The sequence below is a fragment of the Perissodus microlepis genome, chromosome 10 (assembly GCF_051167445.1).
Source record: "Perissodus microlepis isolate ML-2025 ecotype Zambia chromosome 10, ASM5116744v1, whole genome shotgun sequence".
NCBI lineage: Eukaryota > Metazoa > Chordata > Actinopteri > Cichliformes > Cichlidae > Perissodus > Perissodus microlepis.
Window position 1 is genome coordinate 13,331,690 of NC_140470.1, and position 11,312 is coordinate 13,343,001.

Sequence of the window (11,312 nt, forward strand, 5' to 3'; positions counted from 1 at the left end):
CTCTGCAAATGCCAGCAAACTGGTCACTTTTGAAACTGTGGTGAAGCTGTGGTGTCAGTGAGCAAACTTTAAACTCCATGGATAATCCTGTCCCCCTCTGCACCACTGACAGGCAGCGGATCACCTTTTCCAACAGACTGTTTCAGCTCCACTGCCACAAGGAAATCTCTCAGACCAAATGCTACCAGCCTCTATAATTCAAAAATGTCTGTCAGAGAGTCATCTGCCAGATATACTACTACTAATAATAATTTCTCAAAAATGGGTTAAACAAACTGTTGCTCCTCTGATTATGTATCTAATCATGATCATATCATCCTGAGAGGATTATTTAGGAACCAAAAACTACACCTTGCTGCTAGACCAACTAATACACTCTACTCCACCTGATCAGTAGCTGTTATTCTCTTGGTTGTTCAGTGAGTATTGTAATGTATACAGTAATTTTATAAAACGGCACTCACAATAGTGAAGTAAAATGAGTGAGAATTAAAAGATTAAAAAAAAGGATAACAACCAAGTTGTTCCATTCAGATTCCAGTCCAGAAGGTGGCAGTATTAGCCGTAAAAGCTGTTCTCTAACCGCCATTGAAAAAGAAGAAGAAACAAGAGGGCGCCTGTGCCCCTCCCTTGCTTCGTTAGGATGTAATTTTTGTGTAGCTGGTTTGTTTATGACGCGGTTCTCTGGTTCTGTTAGCTTGACAGCTTATCAAGTGTGTAATGTTGTGAAAAAGCATAACAAAAAACTCGCTTGTGGCGTTTTTCTCGGTCGATACTGTGCTTTGTGCAAGATAGATCTAAAAGAGGGTCAGGGTTAGTTAGCATTAAGTGCTGCTTAGTCGTTCGACAGGATTACATTTGTTAGCTGCAGCGTAATGTTGGACCGGAAAGTTGTTATTTGACGACTCCCGGGCTCGGGCAATGGAATATCAGTGTTAACATAGAGGACGTTACAAGCGCATATGTAATACCTTTCAGTCATTGACTGGTTAGGCTTATACACAGCTGCCTGGAAACTAGGCTAGCTAGCGAACTACATTGACGTTAGCATGGCGTCAGATACAAGTGACACGGAGGAATTCTATGATGCTCCAGAGGACCCCAATTTTACTCCGTCTCCACAAGTGTAAGAAAAGACGTTTTGCCAATATTACTTTTGAAAACGGTGTTAAATGAACACGCTTTCTTGCTTGTTTTTGTCTTGTCTCATATGTATCTAGCTAGCCTAGTATTGACAGCTAACGTTAGATTTGCAAAATGGCCATTCTTTCATGAAAAGCATGAACTCAAGCTGCTTCAAAGCCAGGTCATGTGCCGTGTGCAAAATACGACCCAGTTTGTTTTGTATTTAGATGCCGAATATTAATTATATGCTGTCATACAGTGCTTGTGTTCACCAGCTATTCAGTGCAGGTACAGGAGAGTCTAACCCTCAAAACACTCACAAGTCACATGATGACAGTAGGATTTGGACTGAACGAAGAGGTTTCTTATGAAAGCTGAAACCACAATGCAAATTTACAGTTTTCATCCAAAACATAGTTTGTTGGAATAAAAAAAAAAAACCCGACTGAAGGTAGCAGTAGCTTACAAAACAGTATTTTTGTATGATCCGCTGTATGACAGCTCGATTAGAGATTAAAAATGTAATGTAAATTTTAAAGATGCATTTTGTGTCCGCTTAAAAGCAAGCGGTTACTGAACCACTCTGTAAATGTTTAAAGTGTGTGCTCTGTTGCTTCTATTATTTCTTCTGATCAAAAGTTATATATGGGGTAAAAGTTATTTAATTCATTGTCTCAACTGCTTAGGTGACAGGTAAAATTATAAAAAGTTAGATTTTTGTGTTGTATTTGGGTTTTTTTCCTCTGCTTTATAAGTTTAGCCTATATCAGTTTTAAACCATGTGTTTTGTGTTTCTTAGGTCTCCTGCAAAGTTCGTCATTCCTTCACCTCAGGTATGTTTATTTAAATCTAGGCACTGTTGAAACAAGGTGTCACGGGTTGTGCTGAGTTGCTCTTGGAATGATTACTCTATAGTTCAAAGTAATATGGCAACAAAATAGTGACTTTTTGATTTTTCAAATTCATATATATATATATATATATATGCCCACGCACACACACATAAAACACTATTAGTTTGTAGCTTGTCTATAGTTTTCCTGTCTCTGAATGACCTTTGGGAAGGGGTGACTACAGTAAAAAAACAAAAAACATAGAGATCTATGCATTTTCCAGTTATGTTTATTAATCTTGCTTTATCCATGTTTATCTCTATGAAAGGTGCAGATTTTTTCCTATGCCTTGGTGATCGTGTGTAAACGGCTATGAGCAATACCGTTCCTAAACACCTTTATGTACTAATTGTACAAGGTCCCCTCCAAGCTCATGGCGATGTAATGTTTTTTTGACGACTACCTTTGTTACCTCTCAGTAAAATTTGGATTACTTTGCATGTTCTTTTTTCTTGTGTTTTTTTTTTTTTGTTTTTTTTTTTTGCATGACCTCGCAAAAAATTTGCATTTCATCTGACCCATCGTAAAAGGCTTTACTGTTTTATGATGTGGTGTCATGTGGTATTCTAGACTGCTGGTGGTTGTGACAGCAGTGAGAGTCAGGACACCCTCAGCTGTATATGTACTTATGACTGCAGAGTTGGGTTAGAGATTGTTGCTGTCAAGACTTGTTTTTTATAGTTATGGCTGTGACAAGTTTTAGTGGTGCAACATTGATTATTCACAGTGGGTTTTTTTTTTTTTTGTGTGTGTGTGTGTACTGATGGTGTTGTTCCTGCTCCTGTTCCATCATTATTATAATGTTTGTCCAGGATGAACATTGCAACTGACCAGTCACATTGTTGTCATGTCATAGCTTTGGAATGCGGAGGAAAAAGAAAAAAATGCCTTTGTTTATATAAAAATCCTTTCTGGAGTAAATTGTAGGCATTTCAAATATTTTCCTTATTATTTTATGAATTATGACAAATATGCTATTAAGTTACATTTGCCAAATTTAGGTTAGTTGGTTTTCTTGTGATAGTTTTTAAAGGCGTTTTTAAAGAAGATAACTTCTTGCCTCATGCTAACTGAATGCTCAGATAATGTGTTTGGTCATTTGCAATTTTGATTCTGAACCAACATTGTTATGATGTTAGTTACATGTTAGATGATGCTGATAGCTGTCCAGGATAAGAGTTTAATGCTACTGTATGTTGGTAGTATGACACATTTGTCACTGAAGACCTGATCTGGACCAACAAACAACCAAACTTTTCAAATGGATCATCAGGAATGCAAAGCAAGGAAAAACAAAAATAATATATATGCTATTGCAAGGTGATGCAAACGTTGAAGACGACAATCGCCTGACCTCACTCCATGCAGGAAATGGGACCAAAATAGGAGAGCGGTATACAAATTTTGAGTGGTAACAAGATGTAGACATTAATTTCAATCTAGAAAAGCCATTTGTTATATCATAAGCTGGCAGTTACACAAGGAATTAATATAAAGGTAAACAAAGAATTATTACATAACATAACCTCCAAGACTGTGTTGATGAATATCATAAGATAGATAAACAATTCAACTCTAGGTTTCCATTTGTGTGGATACGCCTGAATAACTGTAATTTAGCTGTCATGTTACTGTTGATATTTCTCCTGTGTGTGTGTATTGTAAGTACATGTTGGTAAATAGTCTACATGCTTGTTTGTTTTTTTGAAACAGCTTTTGCACAGTTCAGTAAACGTTGCGCAAGATTTGAGCTGTGCCACTTCTGAGACTCAGCAAGATGATTCGTTACAGGTATGTTTCTCTAGTCTCATCCTTGCTTAGAGTTTTGTTTTAAGTTCTGTGCAAAGAGAAACACATTTTCTTAGAGATGAGCTATAATGTAAAAAAAAATAGATGTTGTATTGCTAAATCGACTGTGTTTTCTCTTCTTTTAGATCATTGATAGTATCATCGAAGAGAGTCAAAAGGGAGACGTAGGTGAGGTGGCTCAGCTGTTAGATCAGCTGCATGTTGATGTAGCAGCAGAGCCAAATGAGCAGAATAATGGTGACAGAGTCCCTGGGGAGCTGGCTGTGCCAGCTGTTGAACCCCAGCTTGTCGAGAGGTCAGAGGAACAACGGAGTAGCATAGTATCAAACGGCGAGTGCTCTATACCTGCTCTGGAGCCCACAGATCTCCCAGGGCCATCAGCTGGCTCACAAGAACATGTTCAGCCTCCAGACATCACCAGCACCATAGGACAGAGTCAGCCCAGCCTGTCTGTTGCGGTTGCAGAAGGTGGTCAGGAGCCAAGACCGGCTGACATCTTAGACCAGGTTCCCTTGACTGACAGGCCAGCTGACTCGGACTCCTCTGGGTCTTTAAAACCTCAGCAGTTCACAGTGGAGCCAGACATTGTAGCTAGCACAAAGAAGCCTCCTCCCTCACGCCCACCCCCTCCAAGCGGGGGTCCTCCTGCAAGACCTCCGCCACCATCTCGGCCGAAATTACCTACCAAGAAGTCACAGGAGTGTGTTAGGCCAAGTGGGCTGGAAGGTAGGCAATACAGTGCGATTTTAATGGGTCTCAATGTCAAATGTGTTGCATCAATCTAGTGTGGGATTTTAAACTGTTACCTTTTACTAAACAAGTGTTAAAATGTCTTTATCTTTTATGTATGTCTATGTACTTACCTGCCGCATCATATGAATCACACTAACATAAAGCAGACAGAAAAAGAAGACCAGTTTTTCTTATAAAGTTTTTTTGTTGTGTTGCGTGATTTTTCCAGTGTCTGCTGTCAGTGTGGTCTGCAGTGATTCTCTAGAGCCATCAGGCCTCCTGTCTCCTGGCAGCACTGTGAGGAGTCTAACCAAAGAGCTGCAGCATTCCTTGGATCTGGCCAGTGCTACCAGTGGAGACAAGGTGGTGACGGCACAGGTGAGTGAGGCTCAGACCTCTTTTTGGTGCTAAAAAAGGAATTTAAATATTGTGCAGTAATTTATATTTTATTTATTTATTATTTGTTTATTTTTAGGAAAATGAAGATGAACAGACCTCATCTCAGAGCGGAGGACAGACCCCAGGCCCTCAACGACCTCGGTCAAATTCTGGCAGAGAACTGACAGATGAAGTAAGAGTCAGTTTTTGTGTGTGCTTGAGTCCAAGCCACAACCTAAAATCGACACATTCCTGGCACCGGTCGTCTTTGCAACAAAAATATCCTTGTGGGCATCTTAAAACAGGAAATCTTGGCCAGTGTGATGATCAAGAATTTAGACACTGGGGAAGAAATTCCGCTAATTCAGGCAGAGGAGAAACTTCCTGCTGGGATCAACCCTCTCACTCTGCACATTATGAGGAGGACCAAGGAGTACATCACGTAAGCAGAACATTATTTACGTGGGTTAGCTCAAGTTGCTGTTGTCAAATTTAATTTAAAACTGTTCAAATCACAGCTTATTAATCAAGTCAATGAGGGAAAGATTAGGGTGAAGCCAAACACTTGACCTTCAGATCAGATTCCCAGAAAAGAAGGTTTTCCCTGTTGAGGGAATAAGCTGATTTCAATGGGTTGCACTGATATTGCTCACATAAGTTTCCCATGGAAAACATGGTTAAGCTTTATCATCTAAAACAAGAACCTGGTAAAGTTTTGAGACGACGCTGATATATTTTTGGCTTTGCAGGAATGATGCAGCACAGTCAGATGATGATGAGAAGACTCAGACTCCAATGACAGACACAGACGGTGGAAAACTAAAACAGAGAACGTAAGGACTAGTGGTTTTTGGTTGCCTTTTGCTGAAACTTAGTGTATTTCCCTCTTTCACAACATCATCTAATTTAAAGTATGTTAATGGTTTGTTGGTATTTCTGACCAGGACCCAGTTAAAAAAATTCCTCGGCAAGTCGGTGAAGAAGGCCAAGCATCTGGCTGAGGAGTACGGAGAGAAGGCAGTCAACAAAGTGAAAAGTGTTCGTGATGAAGGTAAAAAAAAAAAAAAGAGACAGAAGTGAAAGGATGTTGTGCAGAGGCACTTGTATTTTTTTTTTTTTTAAACCATACAGCCTATATTCGTGTTCCTGTTGTTAACTTACTAAACATTACAAGAAAATGTTCTGTCCAACTACAACCCTAGTTGTCAGTATAACAAGTTGTGTGCACACACCGTTTTTAGTGTGTGCTTTTTTTTAAGCACCATAAAGAAAAAAATGCATTAAAAATACAGTTTGCTTGAACACAAGAAAATAAATAGTCTTTGACTCTGTCTCAATTGTACGTGTTCACTATTAGAGCTCTGACTATTATCACAGAACCCCTATGAGTCCAAGAGTGCAAAAATACGGACCTAGTAATGAGCATAATGGGTCCGACTTTAAGAATATCCCAAATGCCAACACAGGCTTGTGAAATAACCCTGATACACTTCTTCTTTTTGTTTATCCTACGCTCAGTCTTCCATACAGATCAGGATGATCCATCATCGAGCGACGATGAGGGTATGCCTTACACCAGGCCGGCCAAGTTCAAGGCAGCGCATAGCTTCAAGGGTCCCTTTGACTTTGACCAGATTAAGGTTGTGCAGGACCTCAGTGGAGAGCACATGGTGGGATTATTGTACCATGTTATTTTATGCACTGACACACAGTGTGCTACTACATGCTTGTATTAAGAGATCTTTGTTTGCTTGTGTTTTTTTTTTAAGGGGGCCGTTTGGACAATGAAGTTTTCTCACTGCGGGAGGCTGCTGGCAACTGCGGGCCAAGATAACGTGGTTCGCATTTGGGTCCTGAAAACAGCGTTTGATTACTTCAATAATATGAGATTAAAGTACAATACTGAAGGTAAGCGCATTAGCAACATATTTGATTTCTTTTTTATTTGTATGATAATTGATTATTTGAGAAAAAAAAAGAAAAAGAATTCAGCTGCCTGTCATTTTGCTTTGAAGGAGCCTTTTTTTTTTTTTTTTTTTTTTTTTTTTTTTGCTTAAAGTCGTCGTGAACAATATTTCTTGAGGCTCTCTGATCTATTACAGACAACATAGCAAAGAAACGATTTTAAATTTATAGTATGGAACCGATAGTTTCAGCAATCTCCCTCCAGGAATCTGCTGACATTTGTGAGTGTTTATATATTGATGCTATGATTATTTTTTTATTATACTGACATGATGATTGGTATTCTCTCAGTGATAAATTCAAAAGCCCTGGCAAAAAGGTAGCTGGAAATGTATACAGGGACTCTAAACAGACTGCGTTTACCTGATATGTAGCTACATTTCTAGGGAGGTGCACGTCAGGTTACACCTTAGGCTTTCAGAGGGGTTTGTGGTTACAATGTAGCTATGGCATAGATTTCCCACTGAAGCATAAATCCCCAGTAAGAAATAGGAAAAGGTCAAGCAAAGTACCTGAGAGATGCAGGACCTTGTGCTGATCCATCGCCTGTTCACTGAAGCCTCATCAGAAATGGTCTCAGTGAAAGGTTGGCTGTCAAGAAGCCATGCTTAAGGAAGGAGAACAGGGAGAAAAGCCTGAGGTAAGCCAAGTTACACAGAAACTGGGCTGAAAATCAGTGACAGCAGGTCTCATGGAGTGATGGATCCAAATTTGGCATTTCTGGTTTAAGTTGTCAGTGTATATATGGAAGGGATCAGGAAAGGGGTTGCACAACGAGGATGTGGCCAGTGCTACTGGAGATCAAAAGTGAAGAAATTTTGAAAGCAGAAAAATCAGATTTTGACATATATTTCTGAACATGTGGCAGTCAGTGTAACAAAGCATACCTGGATAGAAAAACGGAGTGGAACACTATCAGTCAGCTTTGAATGTCCTTCAAGAGGCCTGCAGAAAAATTCCTGAAGACTACTTAAAGAAATGACCAGAAAGCTTCTCAAGCTGCCAACTCTGTTTTTGCCCTATATACTGCATCTGATGTATGTTTACACATGCTTTAGTAAATAGTTTGTTACACCTATTTAACATTTTCCTAGCCAAATATAAAGAAATTAAGACTCAAGACTTTTCCAGAAGATGTTCAAGTTCTTGTTAGAGAAACCTTCCTTTGTTTTTTCTTCTCCAGGTCGAGTGTCACCTTCTCCTTCTCAGGAAAGTTTATGTTCTTCTAAATCTGACACTGAGACTGGGGTGAGTGATGACACTAACACAAAAATCAGACATTTTTAAGCCATTTTGATCCAGATGTGTACCTAAGTGACATTTTTATTGTAGGCAAGTTGTATTCCAGAGGACCCAGACACGGAAGATAGAAATGCCCCTTTCCGTCAAGTCCCTTTCTGCAAGTACAAGGGTCACACGGCTGATCTGTTGGACTTATCCTGGTCAAAGGTGATTAAAGCACCCTGTTAAGTTTTTCTACCCCCACACATTTTCTTCTCTCTTGTCTCATCTTTTCCAAAAAAAATTTTTTGTCTAGAACTTTTTCCTGCTCTCCTCTTCCATGGATAAAACAGTCAGGTTATGGCACATATCCAGGCGAGAGTGTCTCTGCTGCTTTCAGCACATTGATTTTGTCACAGCCATTGCTTTCCATCCCAGGGTACGTTAAGTCACCTTGCATTACTGCTCTCAGCACAAATCATACATCTATTATTTTGTCTCACGGACTCTATTCATAGTACTTTTTTTTTCCTTTCTTTTCCTTGTTACCCAGGATGACAGGTACTTTTTAAGCGGTTCTCTAGATGGAAAACTACGGCTCTGGAACATTCCAGATAAGAAGGTGGCTTTGTGGAATGAGGTGGATGGCCAAACCCGGCTCATCACCGCTGCCAACTTCTGCCAAAATGGGAAATATGCAGTGATTGGCACCTATGATGGTCGATGTATCTTCTATGACACAGAGGTATATACATATATTGCTTCATCCAGCCAATACATGGTTTAATTATTTCTTTATAGTACTTTTTTTCATGAACACATCCATTCAAATATGAAGCAAATGCATTTTTCTGTTTGCACCTTGTTTTTAGCGTCTGAAATACCACACGCAAATTCATGTGCGGTCCACCAGAGGAAGGAACAAAGTGGGACGCAAGATCACTGGCATTGAACCTCTGCCTGGAGAAAATAAGGTAACAGCTGGCCATCACTACAAATACGTCTGCGGTGGGTTGTCAATAGGGCTTGGTAAACTGCGGTTTACTAGACCATCTTTATTTCAAGGCTTTCATAGCTTAATTTTTCAGATTTAAAGAGAATAAAAAGAAAAAAAAAAAAAATATATATATATATATATATATATATATATATAGAGAGAGAGAGAGAAATAAAATATTATCTTAATATTTAAAGATATTGGTCAGTAAAACTTTGAGGGACTGACCTGGAGCTGTTGGGTTTTGCTGAATTGCTGTTAACATTATTATGGTGTAGATGTTAATAATTAAAGTCTTGTTTTTAACAGCACAAAATTTTGAATCAAAGTCCAGGGCAAACTTCAGAATGCTGATAGGCGCTGGTTCATTGAACTAATCGATGGAATACTTGATTACTAAAATAATCGACAGCTGCAGCCCTAGTTGTCAGTGTAACAAGTCGTGTCTGTAAGACTTGTGAAATGCCAAATGTTGAACTGTACCCTTTGCCTATAGATTTTGGTGACATCAAATGATTCCCGCATTCGCCTTTATGACCTGAGGGACTTGTCTCTATCAATGAAGTACAAGGGTTATGTCAACAGTAGCAGCCAGATTAAGGCCAGCTTCAGGTAAGGGTGTACATTGCTTCTAGTTTGTTTGTTTTTTGTCAGTTTCTAACCTTAAGCATGGACAAAAGCTCTTTCTGTTGTTGTTGTTGTTGTATTGACACAGTATGTTGCAGTAAACCTGTTTGGCCTTTTTCCTGTAGTCACGACTACTCCTTCATTGTAAGCGGCTCAGAGGACAAGTACATATACATCTGGAGCACTTACCATGACTTGAGTAAATTCACATCTGTACGGCGGGACCGCAATGACTTCTGGGAAGGGATTAAAGGTAACTGTGTTTATGCTAAGTGGCAAACACCGTTTAATGTAAGCAGCCTTATTTCTCAGTTCTCATGTGATTGGGCCGCCACTAAAGAGTTTTTCTCTTTCAGCACACAACGCTGTGGTTACGTCAGCCATTTTCGCACCCCACCCAGGCCTTATTGTCCCACAGGAGAGTGGTGCAGAGAAGCCAGAAGCAGAGTGTAAGAGCCTGGACTCCACAGACTCTGAAACGATACCCTCAGGTATGCCCCCTTTAATTTGCATATGACTCAAGATTTCTTAAAACATCACAGTTCAGTGTCGTAAACTTGCAATGCCGTTTGCTCTCTTTTCAGGAGCATTAAAGACAGATCACACAGAAGTTCTTCTCTCCGCTGACTTCACTGGAGCCATCAAGGTTTTTATCAATGTAAAAAAATACTGAGCATTTTAGAGGCTCTTGGCTCTTCAGGTTCAGGCCTGTCTATCAGTGATCAGTCCTAAACGTTGAGGACAGCTTGTCTCAGAGCCTTGTAAGGTCACTAAGTACCTAATGGTACTGAGACAAAGTTGTCTGTAGTAGCTGTTTTTGGTAAACAGGGACCCTAAAATAAAAGGGAATAGGTGGACTGTAAATGGACAAAGTGAGGTTCCTTACCGCTTTTTTAAAATCTTATACCAGACAACTGTGAACAGTTTGGTCTGAACGAAAGATCTGGACATGTCAAGCGTGAACAGAAACTAAATCTGTTCAGATACGCACGTGTACATTTCAGGCTGCATGGTCAGGGCTGAATATAGCTAGAAGACTATCTGTAACAGTATGGGGCACCTTATGCTTTCTTTGGCTACCACATTTCAGAAGAAATTTAGAGAAGCAAGGCACTGATGTTGGGCAGATTTTCATGTCTTGTGTTAAGACGCATTTGTCTCAAGGTGTCTAAAGCTGGACTGTAATGTCATTTACAAAATATTCGTGCCTACAGAGTCTAGATTGCTTTCTAAATTACACTTCTAAAGCTTTCCTCTCACTTTATCAGACATTTCAGCAGATAACAAAATTTTCAGTGCAGGAGATGTGTGGCTACTAATGATTGGGGCTGGGCATCTTAAATCTGTGTTTCAGACCAGTATTGGGTCAAGTACTTTTGATACATTTCTTTGTTCAATGAAAGCACATTTCATTCTATAAAACAGTTGTGTAAATTTACTGTGTAACATTGCATACTTAATGCTTTTGTAAACAAATGCTCTATTACTTTCCTCAATAAAAATCCACACAAACTAAAAGAGTGCTTGTCGACAAGTCATTGTTAACTTAACATTTTGATGCTTTT

The 11,312-nt window shown here is 39.4% G+C and overlaps 1 protein-coding gene across 1 annotated transcript; it reads left to right on the plus strand.

The window, feature by feature from the left end:
• The first annotated feature begins 579 nt into the window (after positions 1-579).
• On the plus strand, positions 580-11,265 carry wdr44 (WD repeat domain 44). Its single transcript, XM_084942209.1, has 20 exons — positions 580-1,126; positions 1,925-1,958; positions 3,732-3,809; positions 3,953-4,553; positions 4,789-4,937; positions 5,035-5,130; positions 5,243-5,379; positions 5,687-5,770; positions 5,882-5,988; positions 6,456-6,607; positions 6,707-6,845; positions 8,086-8,150; positions 8,235-8,351; positions 8,440-8,562; positions 8,677-8,868; positions 8,996-9,097; positions 9,617-9,732; positions 9,873-10,000; positions 10,104-10,238; positions 10,332-11,265. Exons 1-20 carry the CDS (start codon positions 1,050-1,052, stop codon positions 10,418-10,420), a joined length of 2,721 nt encoding a protein of 906 aa, XP_084798335.1. The 5' UTR covers positions 580-1,049; the 3' UTR covers positions 10,421-11,265.
• Positions 11,266-11,312: the final 47 nt, after the last annotated feature.